We start from the raw sequence: 23,388 nt of genomic DNA, 5'->3' as shown, positions 1-23,388 counted from the left end.
CTTTCAGTGACGGAAGCACAAACGGACAAACAATGTAGTGACGGATATGTATAGTAAGACGTCTAATGATTACAACAAGTAATGATAAAATTAAATTTTATATACACACACACACACACACACACACAGGGCCGGGGCCCGTGGCATAGGCAATATAGGCAAATGTGCTAAGGGCGTCATCCACCCAGGGGGCGCCACAAACGGAGGAAATAAAAAAAGTGTGAAATTCTACTATTCTTAAAACTAGTTGGATATTAATGCATCTTTATATGAAAAGAACAAGCCCACATGAATTTACCTGCTTAGCAAAGCCTATTAAGTAGTAGTAATAATAATAATAATAATAATAATAATAATAATAATACGTAACTTTCCTATGAGGCCACCGCCGCCCCCCTTAAATAACGAACACGAACAAAAGTTGATCTCTGATCACAGGCATTTATTCACATATCCATCCGATCGAGCATGCCGTGAGAACTAGATTTAGATAAACTTATTTTTGTATATTTTATTTAGATAAAATAAAGCACATAAATCATAAAATGAATCAGTAAAAACAGGCATTTTCCTAAAAATAACCAAACACAAACATAAATACAGCTCGCTCACATTAACTTGCAAATTACGAAATGTACATAAAATCTCGTACCTCATTGGCCGCGTTAATTCAAGAGGAGTTAAAGAAAGAAAACTTATGACTGCAGCTCATACAATAACTCCAATCTCCATAAATATTGACACTATAACTTAAAACACATTCTCAGCCGTATAACAAGTGTATGGGGCGCCGTTTCCCCAAGTGTATGGGGAATCAGTAAAAACAGGCATTTTCCTAAAAATAACCAAACACAAACATAAATACAGCTCGCTCACATTAACTTGCAAATTACGAAATGGACATAAAATCTCGTACCTCATTGGCCGCGTTAATTCAAGAGGAGTTAAAGAAAGAAAACTTATGACTGCAGCTCATACAATAACTCCAATCTCCATAAATATTGACACTATAACTTAAAACACATTCTCAGCCGTATAACAAGTGTATGGGGCGCCGTTTGTAAAGGTAGCAAACATTTTTGTACTTGCCACTTATTCAACATTTAGTGCAATTTTCTGACACTTAGCTAGAAGTCAATGGTGTTGTGGATCATCAGGTTTTTTTGCTGTGTAAATTATGTTCAAAATTGTTTCTCATATGTAAATATAAATGGTTTGTCTATATATAAATATTAAATGTAAATGTTAAATATAAATGTTAAATGTAAATGTAAATATAAATGTTAAATATAAAACTTAAATATAAATATAAATGTTAAATGTTAAATCTAAAATGTTAAATGTTAAATATAAATGTTAAATGTAGACTCTAAATGTTGAGAATGTATGCAAATTAGCCACGCCCACTTAACTGAGCAAAACGAAAATGTTACCAACAAAAGCGACCAGACCCCAACCCAAACGCAAGATTAGTTCCGCTATAGAAATACTAGAAAGATCCTTACAAACGTAAGCTTTTAATTATGTTAATTACCAAATTTTTCATTTAAATCAAATAATGCTGCGATTTTAGTTATGTTTAAATTATACTATACTATACTATAATTAAACTCAGGGGCGGTCGATCTTACAGGAGATATATTGGCGGCCGCCTAGGGCGCCAACTTCTTAGGGGACGTCGACTTACCTGCCAATTTCCCTATGCCTAGGACGGGGGGCGCCGGCGCTGACACTCGCCTAGGGCGCGTCATCGGCTAGGACCGTTGCTGTATATATATATAACATGTATGAATATTAATGAGAAGTAACAAATAGATATAGAAACAAGTTGCAGCATATAATTTTAAAAAAATCGAATTACTAAACTGAGGGGCGGCATGGTGGTGCAGTGGTTAGCACTGTTGCCTCACACCTCTGGGTCCCGGGTTCGAGTCTCCGCCTGGGTCACATGTGTGTGGAGTTTGCATGTTCCCCCCATGTCATCGTGGGGTTTCCTCCAGGTACTCCGGTTTCCTCCCACAGTCCAAAAACATGCTGAGGCTAATTGGAGTTGCTAAATTGCCCGTAGGTGTGCATGTGTGAGTGAATGGTGTGTGAGTGTGCCCTGCGATGGGCTGGCCCCCCATCCTGGGTTGTTCCCTGCCTCGTGCCCATTGATTCTGGGATAGGCTCTGGACCCCCCGCGACCCAGTAGGATAAGTGGTTTGGAAAATGGATGGATGAATTACTAAACTGTTACCCTATGGTTAAAAAACATACTTGTCTTATACTAGCCTATTTCATTACAATCACATTGCAACGCATCAGTCGTTCCCCCTGCTTTATTTGCATGTGTCCCGGGGGATTCTGGGCTGTGGGCACCGGGTAAAGTAGGGCAGTGGCCATCGGGATGGCACTAGGTACTAAAGGGACGAGGGAGGGAAGCCCCTGTCCATCCAAGCCTGCACTTTGTGTCTCCTTCCTTTTTGGCCAGCAGGTGTTGCTGGCCATCCAGTTCTCCTCCGTCTCTTGACTTTCAGCCCCATTGTGTGTAATCCCTAGTGTGTTTTTCCAGTTTCCTTACCTGCTGCTTAGCTCACTGGGCTGAGTGTGTGGTATTTGGACTGTAACCCTCTGAACAAGGTTCAAGGCTGGTCAGGGACTAGTCTCACCTGTTTATTTGTATTTATTATTTTTGTTCCCCAGTGTTTTCTATTCTGTGTTTTGTTCCCCAGTGTTTCTTGTTTTCTGTTCTGTTTTACTGGTTATAGATTTGCCCTGCTTCTTTCCTGTTCCTGGTTCTGTGCTTGTTTATTGTTTACACCTGTTGCTCATTGTCCTTCTCCTTTTGTGATTGGTTTTTTGATTGCGTATTACACCTGTCCTTTGTCTGCCATGAATTTCTGTGTGTATTTAAGGGCCAATTCTGGTTCTGTTCTTTGATGGTTCATTGTAATTGTATGTTTGCTCTGGTGTTCGTCTGTATTTAAGTGCATGCCTGTGTTCAGTTCTTTAGTGAGTTACCAAGTTGTGTGCTGTCCCCTTTCTTTACCTTTTGTTTTTTTTTGTGTGATCTGTTTTGTTTTAATAAACCCTCATTGTCTTGGAGCCACCTCGTGTATTGTCACATTCTTTTCCAACCTGCACCATGCCACGCCACAATACCTATTAGTTTCCAGAGAAATAAGTGTGTTGAAGGAAGTAAATATTATTCTTTGTTAACTGCCCATGATAAACTTTTATCGCTGGCCTTACTAAGGCACTCATAAAAATACGAAATACCTGCTTGCCTATATGCTTTTCTGTTTTCTGAATTGGGCACCTGATGGCCTAGATCATTCCTTACCCATATCTGTTAGTTTAGCACTCGAGTAAGAATACATTACATGTACATCTCATACTTTTCAGTGGTAGCCTACCTAGTTCACTGACTGAAATCAAAACTCCAACAAGGTTAATTGGTCCAAATGTATGTAATCTGAGAACGGCCATGCCTGAAATTATGTATCTGAAGATAATGAGAGTTCACTGACTAATTACAAAGATAAACATAATGTGGCACCACCCGACTACCCTGTCATATGCAGCAATACTCGTATATGTACTGTAACTGTTACTTAAATAACAGCAAGCACGGCCATTCTCGGCATCCATACAAATATCAGCATTCCGATTTTTTTTTTGTGCAGGCGCCCTGTGCCACCCCCGGCAAGATACCAGGCTTTCCCTTCTGACGTGATATATAGGCCAGCTACTGCGCCACCAACTTTTACTTTCACCCTTTTTATATAAAAACAGCCAAAATGAGTTCATGCTACTTGAGGTTTATTTTGAAAGGAAAAAAAAGTCGAAGGACACATTTACGTTAATAAAGAATTCAAATGATAATACATTCAATGATTTTCTGAAGCAATGTAAACATTGAAAATAATATAATTTGTTGCTATTTTTAAATTGATACTTACTTATATGCACAAAACAGTACTATTAAAGTTAGCATGCATAAATGAATTACCATTGACCAGATAGCATTTTTTATTTGAATGAAAGCCTGCTTTCAATATAAATAAACTTTCAGATACATAATGATTATCAATTTAACAAATATGTTTATAAATATTCAAAGGAGCTCTGAGAAAATACAAGCTGTTTAAATTATAGTAGGAAAACTTCAATTTAAAAAATAGAGATAAAAGTCATTATTTTTTCAATCTTAAACATTCTTGTTTCCTGAAATCACACTCTTCCAAGAATGATGGTGTATAACAATAAGATATAATGAAGCAGTTTAGATGAACATCCACTTTGACTGCAGGATGAAGCTGCACAGGCTGCACAGGCTCCGTTTCCATGACTGGTTACCGTTGTTGGCTGGACAACATCAGGCTTATATTTGCATTTGCTGGTACTGCCTGAAAGATTAAAACCACAAATGGCGTAAACAGTAAGAAATTAAATACATTAACCTTCACCAAGTTAAAATGAATTGTTAGTCCATCCATCAGCTAAGCATGGTTCTAGTGCACAGCCCCTTATCACGTCACAGGGCACAGATACTATGGCATCCTTCCAGAGACCATTTCACTGAACACAGTATGAGGAGGAAATCCAAGGAACTCAGGGAAAAGACTAAATCCATCCATCCATTTTCTGTACCCACTTGTCCTATAGCAGGGGTCTCCAACTCTGGTCCTGAGAGCTACTATCCAGTAGGTTTTCTATCCTTCGCTCCTTCTGATGAGCCACACCTGCTCTCAGGTAAATGCCAGGAACAGGTGTGGCTCATCAGAAGCCAGGTAGAAAAGAGAACCCAATGGGCAGTAGCTTTCCAGGATCAGAGTTGGAGATCTCTTTCCTATAGGCACAAGGCAGGGAGCAACCCAGGATGGGGCACCAACCCATCAATGAGCACACTCACACACCATTCACTCACACAAGCATACCTACAGGCAATCTAGTAACTACAATTAGCCTCAGCGTGTTTTTGGACTTGACTTTGGGGGGAAACCGGAGTACCCTGGGGAAACCCCATGATGACATGGGAAGAACATTCAAAGTCCACACAAAAGAAGCCGTGACAGAAACTCAAACCTTGGTCCCAGAGGTGTGAGGCAGCAGTGCTGACCACTGCGAACCCGCACATGGAAACAACACAAGCTCCTAAAATGGGACTGGATGGGTTAAAATCCTTAAACCTGCAGGTATGAGTTCACAATGCTACCCACTGAGCCAACATACCATCATATAATGCTGCTCACATTTTTATAACCTTTAAATTACAAACCTGAATTTCAGCATAACATTCATTGTTTGTTATATAATAACTCTTACCTCATTACAAGAGGTTGTTGTGTATCCTGTACTGAATGTTGTAAGATTGCCTTCTGCGCCAACGCCTCTTAATGGCTGCACAGCAGCCACACAGCAGGCACTGCGAGCGATTGGAGGAGAGGGATGTCAGTCAGCAATGACAGCCGTCACACGCAAAGGAGCTCATAAAACTGTCCCCACAAAAATGTTCTCATACTTACACAAAGGAGAATCCAGCAGGGGATGAGAAGGAGGAGGATTCCACATGGGATGATAATAGCCAAAGCCCAGCCAGGGAAGCCACCTCCCACATGCGTGATGTTTGCCCCAGGAGTGGTGAGCGGTAGAGTGATAGTGACTGGGGGGGGAGCAGTGCTGACCAGACCTGGGGGTGCAATATGGATGCGTTGTTTAAAACCTGACTTTTAATGATCCTTAAATTCCAAAAAGGATTCTAGACTGTAGAATCAAATCTTAATTTATGAAAGCTTTAAGTCATGTTAGTCTCCCAGGATAACATTTATCAGTGTGCAGAATTCACTGCACCCCATCATAACAATAATATTGTAGTATGGAAAAACTGGTAATGTTTATTAAGTGAAAGAGTCTAGGTCGAGGTTTGTCAGTCCTACTAACCTCAAGGACCAGCAATTCATTTTTCATGCTGGTGTTTTGAAATGTTATTCTGTCTGTGAAAATGTCCTACCCAAGCTACTTGCTATTTCATACACACCCATAAATATATGCTGGCATCTAATGAACTGAAGGAAAATACTTTTAAAAGCAGATATTTCAGATATTTACGGGTTGTTTCTAACTATAATAACTGTGGGGAGTACATATTTATACTCATCTATAATATACTGTTACTTAACTACAGGAAGTAGGAAAAAATATGAATGGTATGATTTTACCTTTAATACAGCAATATTTTATTCTGAAAGCAGGTGTTGGTAGGATATTCTACCAAGGTAGGACAAAATAACAGATACAGCTATAATTTTTTTTTTCCCTGTTTGCGCAATGGCGTTTCACTGCCACTGTTCCTGTGGCCTGCCACTGGGCCATGGACCAGTGGTTAAGAAATCCTGGTATGTATGAGAAAGTGGAGGTGTGAAATGTACCGCTGTCTTTGAAGATGTCAAGAAGAAAGTCACTTGGTCCATTGAAATCTTTGTCTGTAATGATATATTCCACGTTAGCCTCTATCATGTCACGAAGATTCCTAAAAGGAGACAAATATACGAAATTAGTGTACATTTGTAACAGAAACGGAAAAATTTGTGTGAAAAATTATGTAGCAAATTTAATGGCAGATATATATTTATTTTTTTAAAGGAAACGTACGTGTAATTTGCCGCCGGAAAGGCAAAAGGATTAGAAACTGGTTTCTGCAGTATTTCATGCAACTGTGGTTTGAACATCCATGAAGAGAAAGATAAGAAAATACAGATCAATAAACCAGACATGCCATATGTAGTGTATAGTAAACAAAAAATGCTCAATAAAATTCTAGAAAATGACTAGTGTTCTTACCAGATTGTTGATAGAGTCCTGGATGTATTGGACTGTGTTAGTCCGGAGATCAAAAATTTCTGACATGATCACATTGCTGATCTGATAAGCCAAGTTGATGGCAAAGGATGTGCTAGACAATGCTGAAACAAAATTATGCCAAACTAACATGTTAAAATATTGCATCAAGTAATGCATCAAATAATATATTTTTTTCTTTTTTGAGCGTCATCAAAATGTTTTTCATTATATGTCGTTATTAACAACTGGAGCAATTTACCTGTATCTATCCAAATTAAATATACTGTAGGTCATTCAAAAATACAAAAGCATTGACTAAAGCAAGAATATAATGTTGGGCCAGAGAAAATGAATTCTTCTATGGCATTTAATTGATTCATAATACGTAATAAACGTAAATTGTTCAGGAAGAAAAGTTTAGAGGTTCAAATGTGACTTACTTTCATAAGTGACATTCTGAAACTGTGGTTGCTGGCTCAAAGCTCTTGAAACTATTCGTGGAACTAGGAAAGTCTTGACTGCTTTAAGTACCTGACTTTCACTGGGGCAATGTGGTGCTTTGAAAATGAGCTTGATCTGGATAACTACTGATCCCACACTGAAAAAAATAAAGAAATAACATTACAATAAAGAAAATGACTGTTTCCATATGTTCATGTTATTGACAATGCCAAACAATAGAGGCTGAAGTACTTGAGTGAAAATTAAAAATACATCTTACATGAAATATGATCCCATTGTCGTTCTAAGTGGACTTCTTATTGGAGATACTGTTGTTGTTGTTGTTGTTGTTGTCCTTGGTTTTGGTGGTTCTGCTGAAATCATAGATGAAGCAGCAATTTGTCTACCTGCTTCAGTAATAGTGAATATTGTAGATGCTGGTGTTAATGGCAATATTTTTGCTGAAGCTACAGTTGATGTGATAGCTCTTGTAATTGTTCTTGTTGGATTCCTGGTCATTGCTGTGCGAGCTACTGTTCTTTTTGTTGAGGTGGGCTCTTTACTTGAGATCAGAAATGCTGCAGTATTTTGTTTGGATATTTCACTTGTAGTCGATATTGTTGATGTCAGGGGTAATGGGAATTTTTCTCCTGAAGCTTGAGGTATTGTTCTTGGTCGTGTCATTGTAGATACTGGATTATAGTTAATAACTTTTGTTGTGGCGGATCCTTCTGCTATGGTTTTCAATGAAGCAGAACTTGCTCCTGCTGAGTAGCTTGCAGTGGAAACTGTAGATGTAGTTAGTGGAACTTCGGAGGTTGTTGAAAGGGATACGGGGGAAAATGGCATTGAAGAGTGAGTTTTTGTGGTAAGTCCTGATATCATATTTGTTGGATTATTAGTGGATGTTGATGAAATGATTCTTGTGGCCGTTGGTACTTTTGCTGAGATAGTAGAGGTAACAGAACTTACTTTTGGTGCTTGACTTACACTCGATAATGCAGATGTCATCAGGATAATGCGGGACATTGCTACTGAAGCTATAGTTGTGGTAGCTCCTGTAATGATCGAAATTGGATTGTCGGGGATTGCTCTTGTTGGAATTACTGTTGCTTTTAATAAGGGTGATAATTCAGATGTGACTGACAATGAAGCAGAATTTACATTGGATAACAGACTTGTAGTTAACAATGGAGACGATGCCAGAAGTACTGGAGCTATTGTTGCTGAATGTGAAGCGACTGTGGAAATTACAGTGGCTGTAGATGTTGGATTACTCAATTCTGTTATTGGCACAAATATTTCTGTTGAATTTAATGTTACAGTTGCTATTCCTGATGAAGAGGAACTTTCTTCTGGTGAGTATGGCGTATTAGATGGTGTTGACGGACTTAGAGGCAGTTCTGAAGTTGGGAACAAGGGTTCCGGAGAGAATGCTACTGAAGAGGCAGTTTTTGAAGTTGCTTGTGTGTCTATCCAGGTTGGATTGCTGGGTAGTGTGGTTTGATGTTGAGTTCCAACAGCTGAAACTAGTGCTTCAGTTGAGATTATAGATGCAGGAGCACTTGCTTCGGATGACAGACTTTTAGCAGAGAATAGAGTTGATGCCAGAAGAACTGCAGATGTTTCTGCTGAAGGTGGAACTACTGTGGAAACAACTGTGGCTGCAGATGTTGGATTACTCAATTCTGTTATTGGCACTGAAATTCCTGGTGAGTTTAATGCTACAGTTGCTATTGCTGATGAAGACGGACTTTCTTCTGGTGAGTATGGCATAGTGGATGGTGTTGACGGACTTAGTGGCAGTTCCGAAGGTGAAAACAGGGGTTCCGGAGAGAATGTCACTGAAGTGGCAGTTGCTGAATTAGCTTCTGTGACCATCGAGGTTGGTTTGCTGGGTAGTGTGGTTTGAAATTCAGTTCCTACTGCTGAAACTGGTGCTTCAGCTGAGATTATAGATGCAGGAGCACTTGCTTCGGATGACAGACTTTTACTTGAGAATGGAGATGATGCCAGAAGTACTGAAGATGTTCCTGCTGAAGGTGGAACTACTGTGGAAACAATTGTGACTGCAGATGTTGGATTACTCAATTCTGTTATTGGCCCTGAAGTTTCTGGTGAGTTTAATGCTACAGTTGCTATTGCTGATGAAGACGGACTTTCTTCTGGTGAGTATGGCATATTGGATGGTGTTGACGGACTTAGGGGCAGTTCTGAAGTTGGGAACGGGGGTTCAGGAGAGAATGTCACTGAAGAGGCAGTTCTTGAAGTTACTTTTGTGTCTATCCAGGTTGGATTGCTGGGTAGTGTGGTTTGATGTTGAGTTCCTACTGGTGAAACTGGTGCTTCAGTTGAGATTATAGATGCAGGAGCGCTTGCTTCAGATGACAGACCTTTAGTTGAGAATGGAGATGATGCCAGAAGAACTGCAGATGTTCCGCCTGAAGATGGAACTACTGTGGAAACAACTGTGGCTGCAGATGTTGGATTACTCAATTCTGTTATTGGCACTGAAATTCCTGGTGAGTTTAATGCTACAGTTGCTATTGCTGATGAAGACGGACTTTCTTCTGGTGAGTATGGCATATTGGATGGTGTTGACGGACTTAGTGGCAGTTCCGAAGGTGAAAACAGGGGTTCCGGAGAGAATGTCACTGAAGTGGCAGTTGCTGAATTAGCTTCTGTGACCATCGAGATTGGATTGCTGGGTAGTGTGGTTTGATGTTGAGTTCCTACTGGTGAAACTGGTGCTTCAGTTGAGATTATAGATGCAGGAGCGCTTGCTTCAGATGACAGACCTTTAGTTGAGAATGGAGATGATGCCAGAAGAACTGCAGATGTTCCGCCTGAAGATGGAACTACTGTGGAAACAACTGTGGCTGCAGATGTTGGATTACTCAATTCTGTTATTGGCCCTGAAGTTTCTGGTGAGTTTAATGCTACAGTTGCTATTGCTGATGAAGACGGACTTTCTTCTGGTGAGTATGGCATATTGGATGGTGTTGACGGACTTAGGGGCAGTTCTGAAGTTGGGAACGGGGGTTCAGGAGAGAATGTCACTGAAGAGGCAGTTCTTGAAGTTACTTTTGTGTCTATCCAGGTTGGATTTCTGGGTAGTGTGGTTTGATGTTGAGTTCCTACTGGTGAAACTGGTGCTTCAGTTGAGATTATAGATGCAGGAGCGCTTGCTTCAGATGACAGACCTTTAGTTGAGAATGGAGATGATGCCAGAAGAACTGCAGATGCTCCGCCTGAAGATGGAACTACAGTGGAAACAACTGTGGCTGCAGATGTTGGATTACTCAATTCTGTTATTGGCACTGAAATTCCTGGTGAGTTTAATGCTACAGTTGCTATTGCTGATGAAGACGCACTTTCTTCTGGTGAGTATGGCATATTGGATGGTGTTGACAGACTTAGTGGCAGTTCCGAAGGTGAAAACAGGGGTTCCGGAGAGAATGTCACTGAAGTGGCAGTTGCTGAATTAGCTTCTGTGACCATCGAGATTGGATTGCTGGGTATTGTGGTTTGATGTTGAGTTCCTACTGGTGAAACTGGTGCTTCAGTTGAGATTATAGATGCATGAGCGTTTGCTTCAGATGACAGACTTTTTGTTGAGAATGGAGATGATGCCAGAAGTACTGAAGATGTTCCTCCTGAAGGTGGAACTACTGTGGAAACAACTGTGACTGCAGATGTTGGATTACTCAATTCTGTTATTGACCCTGAAGTTTCTGGTGAGTTTAATGCTACAGTTGCTATTGCTGATGAAGACGGACTTTCTTCTGGTGAGTATGGCATATTGGATGGTGTTGACGGACTTAGGGGCAGTTCTGAAGCTGGGAACGGGGGTTCAGGAGAGAATGTCACTGAAGAGGCAGTTCTTGAAGTTTCTTCTGTGTCTATCCAGGTTGGATTGCTGGGTAGTGTGGTTTGATATTGAGTTCCTACTGCTGAAACTGGTGCTTCAGTTGAGATTATAGATGCAGGAGCACTTGCTTCGGATGACAGACTTTTAGTTGAGAATGGAGATGATGCCAGGAGAACTGCAGATGTTCCTGCTGAAGGTGGAACTACTTTGGAAACAACTGTGGCTGCAGATGTTGGATTACTTAATTCTGTTATTGGCCCTGAAGTTTCTGGTGAGTTTAATGCTACAGTTGCTATTGCTGATGACGAGGGATTTTCTTCTGGTGAGTATGGCATATTGGATGGTGTTGACGGACTTAGTGGCAGTTCCGAAGTTGGAAACAGGGGTTCAGGAGAGAATGTCACTGAAGTGGCAGTTGCTGAATTAGCTTCTGTGACCATCGAGGTTGGTTTGTTGGGTAGTGTGGTTTGAAATTCAGTTCCTACTGCTGAAACTGGTGCTTCAGTTGAGATTATAGATGCAGGAGCACTTGCTTCGGATGACAGACTTTTAGTTGAGAATGGAGATGATGCCAGAAGGACTGCAGATGTTCCTGCTGAAGGTGGAACTACTGTGGAAACAACTGTGACAGCAGATGTTGGATTATTCAATTCTGTTATTGGCCCTGAAGTTTCTGGTGAGTTTAATGCTACAGTTGCTATTGCTGATGAAGACGGACTTTCTTCTGGTGAGTATGGCATAGGGGATGGTGTTGACGGACTTAGTGGCAGTTCCGAAGTTGGAAACAGAGGTTCAGGAGAGAATGTCACTGAGGTGGCAGTTGCTGAAGTAGCTCCTGTAGCCATCGAGGTTGGATTGCTGGGTAGTGCGGTTTGAACTTCAGTTCCTACTGCTGAAACTGGTGCTTCAGTTGAGATTATAGATGCAGCAGCACTTGCTTCGAATGTCAGACTTTTAGCTGAGAATGGAGATGATGCCAGAAGTACTGAAGATGTTCCTGCTGAAGGTGGAACTACTGTGGAAACAATTGTGACTGCAGATGTTGGATTACTCAATTCTGTTATTGGCCCTGAAGTTTCTGGTGAGTTTAATGCTACAGTTGCTATTGCTGATGAAGACGGACTTTCTTCTGGTGAGTATGGCATATTGGATGGTGTTGACGGACTTAGGGGCAGTTCTGAAGTTGGGAACGGGGGTTCAGGAGAGAATGTCACTGAAGAGGCAGTTCTTGAAGTTACTTCTGTGTCTATCCAGGTTGGATTGCTGGGTAGTGTGGTTTGATGTTGAGTTCCTACTGGTGAAACTGGTCCTTCAGTTGAGATTATAGATGCAGGAGCACTTGCTTCGGATGAAAGACTTTTAGTTGAGAATGGAGATGATGCCAGAAGAACTGTAGATGTTCCTGCTGAAGGTGGAACTACTGTGGAAACAACTGTGACTGCAGATGTTGGATTACTCAATTCTGTTATTGACCCTGAAGTTTCTGGTGAGTTTAATGCTACAGTTGCTATTGCTGATGACGAGGGACTTTCTTCTGGTGAGTATGGCATATTAGGTGTTGTTGATGGACTTAGGGGCAGTTCTGAAGTTGGGAACGGGGGTTCAGGAGAGAATGTCACTGAAGAGGCAGTTCTTGAAGTTACTTCTGTGTCTATCCAGGTTGGATTGCTGGGTAGTGTGGTTTGATATTGAGTTCCTACTGCTGAAACTGGTGCTTCAGTTGAGATTATAGATGCAGGAGCACTTGCTTCGGATGACAGACTTTTAGTTGAGAATGGAGATGATGCCAGGAGAACTGCAGATGTTCCTGCTGAAGGTGGAACTACTTTGGAAACAACTGTGGCTGCAGATGTTGGATTACTTAATTCTGTTATTGGCGCTGAAGTTTCTGGTGAGTTTAATGCTACAGTTGCTATTGCTGATGACGAGGGACTTTCTTCTGGTGAGTATGGCATATTGGATGGTGTTGACGGACTTAGTGGCAGTTCCGAAGTTGGAAACAGGGGTTCAGGAGAGAATGTCACTGAAGTGGCAGTTGCTGAATTAGCTTCTGTGACCATCGAGGTTGGTTTGTTGGGTAGTGTGGTTTGAAATTCAGTTCCTACTGCTGAAACTGGTGCTTCAGTTGAGATTATAGATGCAGGAGCACTTGCTTCGGATGACAGACTTTTAGTTGAGAATGGAGATGATGCCAGAAGGACTGCAGATGTTCCTGCTGAAGGTGGAACTACTGTGGAAACAACTGTGACAGCAGATGTTGGATTACTCAATTCTGTTATTGGCCCTGAAGTTTCTGGTGAGTTTAATGCTACAGTTGGTATTGCTGATGAAGACGGACTTTCTTCTGGTGAGTATGGCATAGTGGATGGTGTTGACGGACTTAGTGGCAGTTCCGAAGTTGGAAACAGAGGTTCAGGAGAGAATGTCACTGAGGTGGCAGTTGCTGAAGTAGCTCCTGTAGCCATCGAGGTTGGATTGCTGGGTAGTGTGGTTTGAACTTCAGTTCCTACTGCTGAAACTGGTGCTTCAGTTGAGATTATAGATGCAGCAGCACTTGCTTCGAATGTCAGACTTTTAGCTGAGAATGGAGATGATGCCAGAAGTACTGAAGATGTTCCTGCTGAAGGTGGAACTACTGTGGAAACAATTGTGACTGCAGATGTTGGATTACTCAATTCTGTTATTGGCCCTGAAGTTTCTGGTGAGTTTAATGCTACAGTTGCTATTGGTGATGAAGACGGACTTTCTTCTGGTGAGTATGGCATATTGGATGGTGTTGACGGACTTAGGGGCAGTTCTGAAGTTGGGAACGGGGGTTCAGGAGAGAATGTCACTGAAGAGGCAGTTCTTGAAGTTACTTCTGTGTCTATCCTGGTTGGATTGCTGGGTAGTGTGGTTTGATGTTGAGTTCCTACTGGTGAAACTGGTCCTTCAGTTGAGATTATAGATGCAGGAGCACTTGCTTCGGATGAAAGACTTTTAGTTAAGAATGGAGATGATGCCAGAAGAACTGTAGATGTTCCTGCTGAAGGTGGAACTACTGTGGAAACAACTGTCACTGCAGATGTTGGATTACTCAATTCTATTATTGGCCCTGAAGTTTCTGGTGAGTTTAATGCTACAGTTGCTATTGCTGATGAAGACAGACTTTCTTCTGGTGAGTATGGCATAGTGGATGGTGTTGACGGACTTAGTGGCAGTTCCGAAGTTGGAAACAGGGGTTCAGGAGAGAATGTCACTGAGGTGGAAGTTGCTGAATTAACTTCTGTGACCATCGAGATTGGATTGCTGGGTAGTGTGGTTTGATGTTGAGTTCCTACTGGTGAAACTGGTGCTTCAGTTGAGATTATAGATGCAGGAGCGCTTGCTTCAGATGACAGACTTTTTGTTGAGAATGGAGATGATGCCAGAAGTACTGAAGATGTTCCTGCTGAAGGTGGAACTACTGTGGAAACAACTGTGACTGCAGATGTTGGATTACTCAATTCTGTTATTGACCCTGAAGTTTCTGGTGAGTTTAATGCTACAGTTGCTATTGCTGATGACGAGGGACTTTCTTCTGGTGAGTATGGCATATTAGGTGCTGTTGACGGACTTAGGGGCAGTTCTGAAGTTGGGAACGGGGGTTCAGGAGAGAATGTCACTGAAGAGGCAGTTCTTGAAGTTACTTCTGTGTCTATCCAGGTTGGATTGCTGGGTAGTGTGGTTTGATATTGAGTTCCTACTGCTGAAACTGGTGCTTCAGTTGAGATTATAGATGCAGGAGCACTTGCTTCGGATGACAGACTTTTAGTTGAGAATGGAGATGATGCCAGGAGAACTGCAGATGTTCCTGCTGAAGGTGGAATTACTTTGGAAACAACTGTGGCTGCAGATGTTGGATTACTTAATTCTGTTATTGGCCCTGAAGTTTCTGGTGAGTTTAATGCTACAGTTGCTATTGCTGATGACGAGGGACTTTCTTCTGGTGAGTATGGCATATTGGATGGTGTTGACGGACTTAGTGGCAGTTCCGAAGTTGGAAACAGGGGTTCAGGAGAGAATGTCACTGAAGTGGCAGTTGCTGAATTAGCTTCTGTGACCATCGAGGTTGGTTTGTTGGGTAGTGTGGTTTGAAATTCAGTTCCTACTGCTGAAACTGGTGCTTCAGTTGAGATTATAGATGCAGGAGCACTTGCTTTGGATGACAGACTTTTAGTTGAGAATGGAGATGATGCCAGAAGGACTGCAGATGTTCCTGCTGAAGGTGGAACTACTGTGGAAACAACTGTGACAGCAGATGTTGGATTACTCAATTCTGTTATTGGCCCTGAAGTTTCTGGTGAGTTTAATGCTACAGTTGCTATTGCTGATGAAGACGGACTTTCTTCTGGTGAGTATGGCATAGTGGATGGTGTTGACGGACTTAGTGGCAGTTCCGAAGTTGGAAACAGGGGTTCAGGAGAGAATGTCACTGAGGTGGAAGTTGCTGAATTAGCTTCTGTGACCATCGAGATTGGATTGCTGGGTAGTGTGGTTTGATGTTGAGTTCCTACTGGTGAAACTGGTGCTTCAGTTGAGATTATAGATGCAGGAGCGCTTGCTTCAGATGACAGACTTTTTGTTGAGAATGGAGATGATGCCAGAAGTACTGAAGATGTTCCTGCTGAAGGTGGAACTACTGTGGAAACAACTGTGACTGCAGATGTTGGATTACTCAATTCTGTTATTGACCCTGAAGTTTCTGGTGAGTTTAATGCTACAGTTGCTATTGCTGATGACGAGGGACTTTCTTCTGGTGAGTATGGCATATTAGGTGCTGTTGACGGACTTAGGGGCAGTTCTGAAGTTGGGAACGGGGGTTCAGGAGAGAATGTCACTGAAGAGGCAGTTCTTGAAGTTACTTCTGTGTCTATCCAGGTTGGATTGCTGGGTAGTGTGGTTTGATATTGAGTTCCTACTGCTGAAACTGGTGCTTCAGTTGAGATTATAGATGCAGGAGCACTTGCTTCGGATGACAGACTTTTAGTTGAGAATGGAGATGATGCCAGGAGAACTGCAGATGTTCCTGCTGAAGGTGGAATTACTTTGGAAACAACTGTGGCTGCAGATGTTGGATTACTTAATTCTGTTATTGGCCCTGAAGTTTCTGGTGAGTTTAATGCTACAGTTGCTATTGCTGATGACGAGGGACTTTCTTCTGGTGAGTATGGCATATTGGATGGTGTTGACGGACTTAGTGGCAGTTCCGAAGTTGGAAACAGGGGTTCAGGAGAGAATGTCACTGAAGTGGCAGTTGCTGAATTAGCTTCTGTGACCATCGAGGTTGGTTTGTTGGGTAGTGTGGTTTGAAATTCAGTTCCTACTGCTGAAACTGGTGCTTCAGTTGAGATTATAGATGCAGGAGCACTTGCTTTGGATGACAGACTTTTAGTTGAGAATGGAGATGATGCCAGAAGGACTGCAGATGTTCCTGCTGAAGGTGGAACTACTGTGGAAACAACTGTGACAGCAGATGTTGGATTACTCAATTCTGTTATTGGCCCTGAAGTTTCTGGTGAGTTTAATGCTACAGTTGCTATTGCTGATGAAGACGGACTTTCTTCTGGTGAGTATGGCATAGTGGATGGTGTTGACGGACTTAGTGGCAGTTCCGAAGTTGGAAACAGGGGTTCAGGAGAGAATGTCACTGAGGTGGAAGTTGCTGAATTAGCTTCTGTGACCATCGAGATTGGATTGCTGGGTAGTGTGGTTTGATGTTGAGTTCCTACTGGTGAAACTGGTGCTTCAGTTGAGATTATAGATGCAGGAGCGCTTGCTTCAGATGACAGACTTTTTGTTGAGAATGGAGATGATGCCAGAAGTACTGAAGATGTTCCTGCTGAAGGTGGAACTACTGTGGAAACAACTGTGACTGCAGATGTTGGATTACTCAATTCTGTTATTGACCCTGAAGTTTCTGGTGAGTTTAATGCTACAGTTGCTATTGCTGATGACGAGGGACTTTCTTCTGGTGAGTATGGCATATTAGGTGCTGTTGACGGACTTAGGGGCAGTTCTGAAGTTGGGAACGGGGGTTCAGGAGAGAATGTCACTGAAGAGGCAGTTCTTGAAGTTACTTCTGTGTCTATCCAGGTTGGATTGCTGGGTAGTGTGGTTTGATATTGAGTTCCTACTGCTGAAACTGGTGCTTCAGTTGAGATTATAGATGCAGGAGCACTTGCTTCGGATGACAGACTTTTAGTTGAGAATGGAGATGATGCCAGGAGAACTGCAGATGTTCCTGCTGAAGGTGGAATTACTTTGGAAACAACTGTGGCTGCAGATGTTGGATTACTTAATTCTGTTATTGGCCCTGAAGTTTCTGGTGAGATTAATGCTACAGTTGGTATTGCTGATGAAGACGGACTTTCTTCTGGTGAGTATGGCATAGTGGATGGTGTTGACGGATTTAGTGGCAGTTCCGAAGTTGGAAACAGAGGTTCAGGAGAGAATGTCACTGAGGTGGCAGTTGCTGAAGTAGCTCCTGTAGCCATCGAGGTTGGATTGCTGGGTAGTGTGGTTTGAACTTCAGTTCCTACTGCTGAAACTGGTGCTTCAGTTGAGATTATAGATGCAGCAGCACTTGCTTCGAATGTCAGACTTTTAGCTGAGAATGGAGATGATGCCAAAAGTACTGAAGATGTTCCTGCTGAAGGTGGAACTACTGTGGAAACAATTGTGACTGCAGATGTTGGATTACTCAATTCTGTTATTGGCCCTGAAGTTTCTGGTGAGTTTAATGCTACAGTTGCTATTGCTGATGAAGACGGACTTTCTTCTGGTGAGTATGGCATATTGGATGGTGTTGACGGACTTAGGGGCAGTTCTGAAGTTGGGAACGGGGGTTCAGGAGAGAATGTCACTGAAGAGGCAGTTCTTGAAGTTACTTCTGTGTCTATCCTGGTTGGATTGCTGGGTAGTGTGGTCTGATGTTGAGTTCCTACTGGTGAAACTGGTCCTTCAGTTGAGATTATAGATGCAGGAGCACTTGCTTCGGATGAAAGACTTTTAGTTGAGAATGGAGATGATGCCAGAAGAACTGTAGATGTTCCTGCTGAAGTTGGAACTACTGTGGAAACAACTGTGGCTGCAGATGTTGGATTACTCAATTCTATTATTGGCCCTGAAGTTTCTGGTGAGTTTAATGCTACAGTTGCTATTGCTGATGAAGACGGACTTTCTTCTGGTGAGTATGGCATATTAGGTGCTGTTGACGGACTTAGGGGCAGTTCTGAAGTTGGGAACGGGGGTTCAGGAGAGAATGTCACTGAAGTGGCAGTTGCTGAATTAGCTTCTGTGACCATCGAGGTTGGTTTGTTGGGTAGTGTGGTTTGAAATTCAGTTCCTACTGCTGAAACTGGTGCTTCAGTTGAGATTATAGATGCAGGAGCACTTGCTTCGGATGACAGACTTTTAGTTGAGAATGGAGATGATGCCAGAAGGACTGCAGATGTTCCTGCTGAAGGTGGAACTACTGTGGAAACAACTGTGACAGCAGATGTTGGATTACTCAATTCTGTTATTGGCCCTGAAGTTTCTGGTGAGTTTAATGCTACAGTTGGTATTGCTGATGAAGACGGACTTTCTTCTGGTGAGTATGGCATAGTGGATGGTGTTGACGGACTTAGTGGCAGTTCCGAAGTTGGAAACAGAGGTTCAGGAGAGAATGTCACTAAGGTGGCAGTTGCTGAAGTAGCTCCTGTAGCCATCGAGGTTGGATTGCTGGGTAGTGTGGTTTGAACTTCAGTTCCTACTGCTGAAACTGGTGCTTCAGTTGAGATTATAGATGCAGCAGCACTTGCTTCGAATGTCAGACTTTTAGCTGAGAATGGAGATGATGCCAGAAGTACTGAAAATGTTCCTGCTGAAGGTGGAACTACTGTGGAAACAATTGTGACTGCAGATGTTGGATTACTCAATTCTGTTATTGGCCCTGAAGTTTCTGGTGAGTTTAATGCTACAGTTGCTATTGCTGATGAAGACGGACTTTCTTCTGGTGAGTATGGCATATTGGATGGTGTTGACGGACTTAGGGGCAGTTCTGAAGTTGGGAACGGGGGTTCAGGAGAGAATGTCACTGAAGAGGCAGTTCTTGAAGTTACTTCTGTGTCTATCCTGGTTGGATTGCTGGGTAGTGTGGTTTGATGTTGAGTTCCTACTGGTGAAACTGGTCCTTCAGTTGAGATTATAGATGCAGGGGCACTTGCTTCGGATGAAAGACTTTTAGTTGAGAATGGAGATGATGCCAGAAGAACTGTAGATGTTCCTGCTGAAGGTGGAACTACTGTGGAAACAACTGTCACTGCAGATGTTGGATTACTCAATTCTATTATTGGCCCTGAAGTTTCTGGTGAGTTTAATGCTACAGTTGCTATTGCTGATGAAGACAGACTTTCTTCTGGTGAGTATGGCATAGTGGATGGTGTTGACGGACTTAGTGGCAGTTCCGAAGTTGGAAACAGGGGTTCAGGAGAGAATGTCACTGAGGTGGAAGTTGCTGAATTAACTTCTGTGACCATCGAGATTGGATTGCTGGGTAGTGTGGTTTGATGTTGAGTTCCTACTGGTGAAACTGGTGCTTCAGTTGAGATTATAGATGCAGGAGCGCTTGCTTCAGATGACAGACTTTTTGTTGAGAATGGAGATGATGCCAGAAGTACTGAAGATGTTCCTGCTGAAGGTGGAACTACTGTGGAAACAACTGTGACTGCAGATGTTGGATTACTCAATTCTGTTATTGACCCTGAAGTTTCTGGTGAGTTTAATGCTACAGTTGCTATTGCTGATGACGAGGGACTTTCTTCTGGTGAGTATGGCATATTAGGTGCTGTTGACGGACTTAGGGGCAGTTCTGAAGTTGGGAACGGGGGTTCAGGAGAGAATGTCACTGAAGAGGCAGTTCTTGAAGTTACTTCTGTGTCTATCCAGGTTGGATTGCTGGGTAGTGTGGTTTGATATTGAGTTCCTACTGCTGAAACTGGTGCTTCAGTTGAGATTATAGATGCAGGAGCACTTGCTTCGGATGACAGACTTTTAGTTGAGAATGGAGATGATGCCAGGAGAACTGCAGATGTTCCTGCTGAAGGTGGAATTACTTTGGAAACAACTGTGGCTGCAGATGTTGGATTACTTAATTCTGTTATTGGCCCTGAAGTTTCTGGTGAGTTTAATGCTACAGTTGCTATTGCTGATGACGAGGGACTTTCTTCTGGTGAGTATGGCATATTGGATGGTGTTGACGGACTTAGTGGCAGTTCCGAAGTTGGAAACAGGGGTTCAGGAGAGAATGTCACTGAAGTGGCAGTTGCTGAATTAGCTTCTGTGACCATCGAGGTTGGTTTGTTGGGTAGTGTGGTTTGAAATTCAGTTCCTACTGCTGAAACTGGTGCTTCAGTTGAGATTATAGATGCAGGAGCACTTGCTTTGGATGACAGACTTTTAGTTGAGAATGGAGATGATGCCAGAAGGACTGCAGATGTTCCTGCTGAAGGTGGAACTACTGTGGAAACAACTGTGACAGCAGATGTTGGATTACTCAATTCTGTTATTGGCCCTGAAGTTTCTGGTGAGTTTAATGCTACAGTTGCTATTGCTGATGAAGACGGACTTTCTTCTGGTGAGTATGGCATAGTGGATGGTGTTGACGGACTTAGTGGCAGTTCCGAAGTTGGAAACAGGGGTACAGGAGAGAATGTCACTGAGGTGGAAGTTGCTGAATTAGCTTCTGTGACCATCGAAATTGGATTGCTGGGTAGTGTGGTTTGATGTTGAGTTCCTACTGGTGAAACTGGTGCTTCAGTTGAGATTATAGATGCAGGAGCGCTTGCTTCAGATGACAGACTTTTTGTTGAGAATGGAGATGATGCCAGAAGTACTGAAGATGTTCCTGCTGAAGGTGGAACTACTGTGGAAACAACTGTGACTGCAGATGTTGGATTACTCAATTCTGTTATTGACCCTGAAGTTTCTGGTGAGTTTAATGCTACAGTTGCTATTGCTGATGACGAGGGACTTTCTTCTGGTGAGTATGGCATATTAGGTGCTGTTGACGGACTTAGGGGCAGTTCTGAAGTTGGGAACGGGGGTTCAGGAGAGAGTGTCACTGAAGAGGCAGTTCTTGAAGTTACTTCTGTGTCTATCCAGGTTGGATTGCTGGGTAGTGTGGTTTGATATTGAGTTCCTACTGCTGAAACTGGTGCTTCAGTTGAGATTATAGATGCAGGAGCACTTGCTTCGGATGACAGACTTTTAGTTGAGAATTGAGATGATGCCAGGAGAACTGCAGATGTTCCTGCTGAAGGTGGAATTACTTTGGAAACAACTGTGGCTGCAGATGTTGGATTACTTAATTCTGTTATTGGCCCTGAAGTTTCTGGTGAGTTTAATGCTACAGTTGCTATTGCTGATGACGAGGGACTTTCTTCTGGTGAGTATGGCATATTGGATGGTGTTGACGGACTTAGTGGCAGTTCCGAAGTTGGAAACAGGGGTTCAGGAGAGAATGTCACTGAAGTGGCAGTTGCTGAATTAGCTTCTGTGACCATCGAGGTTGGTTTGTTGGGTAGTGTGGTTTGAAATTCAGTTCCTACTGCTGAAACTGGTGCTTCAGTTGAGATTATAGATGCAGGAGCACTTGCTTTGGATGACAGACTTTTAGTTGAGAATGGAGATGATGCCAGAAGGACTGCAGATGTTCCTGCTGAAGGTGGAACTACTGTGGAAACAACTGTGACAGCAGATGTTGGATTACTCAATTCTGTTATTGGCCCTGAAGTTTCTGGTGAGTTTAATGCTACAGTTGCTATTGCTGATGAAGACGGACTTTCTTCTGGTGAGTATGGCATAGTGGATGGTGTTGACGGACTTAGTGGCAGTTCCGAAGTTGGAAACAGGGGTTCAGGAGAGAATGTCACTGAGGTGGAAGTTGCTGAATTAGCTTCTGTGACCATCGAGATTGGATTGCTGGGTAGTGTGGTTTGATGTTGAGTTCCTACTGGTGAAACTGGTGCTTCAGTTGAGATTATAGATGCAGGAGCGCTTGCTTCAGATGACAGACTTTTTGTTGAGAATGGAGATGATGCCAGAAGTACTGAAGATGTTCCTGCTGAAGGTGGAACTACTGTGGAAACAACTGTGACTGCAGATGTTGGATTACTCAATTCTGTTATTGACCCTGAAGTTTCTGGTGAGTTTAATGCTACAGTTGCTATTGCTGATGACGAGGGACTTTCTTCTGGTGAGTATGGCATATTAGGTGCTGTTGACGGACTTAGGGGCAGTTCTGAAGTTGGGAACGGGGGTTCAGGAGAGAATGTCACTGAAGAGGCAGTTCTTGAAGTTACTTCTGTGTCTATCCAGGTTGGATTGCTGGGTAGTGTGGTTTGATATTGAGTTCCTACTGCTGAAACTGGTGCTTCAGTTGAGATTATAGATGCAGGAGCACTTGCTTCGGATGACAGACTTTTAGTTGAGAATGGAGATGATGCCAGGAGAACTGCAGATGTTCCTGCTGAAGGTGGAATTACTTTGGAAACAACTGTGGCTGCAGATGTTGGATTACTTAATTCTGTTATTGGCCCTGAAGTTTCTGGTGAGATTAATGCTACAGTTGGTATTGCTGATGAAGACGGACTTTCTTCTGGTGAGTATGGCATAGTGGATGGTGTTGACGGATTTAGTGGCAGTTCCGAAGTTGGAAACAGAGGTTCAGGAGAGAATGTCACTGAGGTGGCAGTTGCTGAAGTAGCTCCTGTACCCATCGAGGTTGGATTGCTGGGTAGTGTGGTTTGAACTTCAGTTCCTACTGCTGAAACTGGTGCTTCAGTTGAGATTATAGATGCAGCAGCACTTGCTTCGAATGTCAGACTTTTAGCTGAGAATGGAGATGATGCCAAAAGTACTGAAGATGTTCCTGCTGAAGGTGGAACTACTGTGGAAACAATTGTGACTGCAGATGTTGGATTACTCAATTCTGTTATTGGCCCTGAAGTTTCTGGTGAGTTTAATGCTACAGTTGCTATTGCTGATGAAGACGGACTTTCTTCTGGTGAGTATGGCATATTGGATGGTGTTGACGGACTTAGGGGCAGTTCTGAAGTTGGGAACGGGGGTTCAGGAGAGAATGTCACTGAAGAGGCAGTTCTTGAAGTTACTTCTGTGTCTATCCTGGTTGGATTGCTGGGTAGTGTGGTTTGATGTTGAGTTCCTACTGGTGAAACTGGTCCTTCAGT

General features: G+C 42.6%; 2 protein-coding genes across 2 annotated transcripts in view; both read right to left on the bottom strand.

Moving 5' to 3' along the window:
• Window positions 1-16,186, bottom strand: part of LOC125720475 (pneumococcal serine-rich repeat protein-like) — a 52,626-nt gene extending 36,440 nt beyond the window's left edge. The window contains exons 1-7 of the mRNA XM_048995944.1: window positions 7,547-16,186; window positions 7,266-7,423; window positions 6,826-6,947; window positions 6,637-6,698; window positions 6,414-6,514; window positions 5,511-5,674; window positions 5,311-5,410 (exon numbers count right to left, since the gene is read on the bottom strand). Coding sequence (XP_048851901.1) covers window positions 5,315-5,410; window positions 5,511-5,674; window positions 6,414-6,514; window positions 6,637-6,698; window positions 6,826-6,947; window positions 7,266-7,423; window positions 7,547-15,522 — 8,679 coding nt within the window. The 5' untranslated portion in view covers window positions 15,523-16,186 and the 3' untranslated portion in view covers window positions 5,311-5,314. The remainder of the gene's footprint in view (window positions 1-5,310; window positions 5,411-5,510; window positions 5,675-6,413; window positions 6,515-6,636; window positions 6,699-6,825; window positions 6,948-7,265; window positions 7,424-7,546) is intronic.
• Window positions 16,187-16,197: 11 nt separating this feature from the next.
• LOC125720287 (uncharacterized) lies at window positions 16,198-17,401 on the bottom strand (the record flags this gene model as incomplete). Its single annotated transcript, XM_048995494.1, has 1 exon — window positions 16,198-17,401. A coding segment is annotated over exon 1 (945 nt), but the record flags the coding sequence as incomplete, so codon positions are not given.
• Between the last annotated feature and the right edge of the window lie 5,987 nt (window positions 17,402-23,388).

Source organism: Brienomyrus brachyistius, chromosome 25, assembly GCF_023856365.1.
Source record: "Brienomyrus brachyistius isolate T26 chromosome 25, BBRACH_0.4, whole genome shotgun sequence".
In the NCBI taxonomy this organism is placed as follows: Eukaryota; Metazoa; Chordata; class Actinopteri; order Osteoglossiformes; family Mormyridae; genus Brienomyrus; species Brienomyrus brachyistius.
Note: the sequence above shows the minus strand (reverse complement) of the source record. Positions and strands in the feature narration are given on the sequence as shown.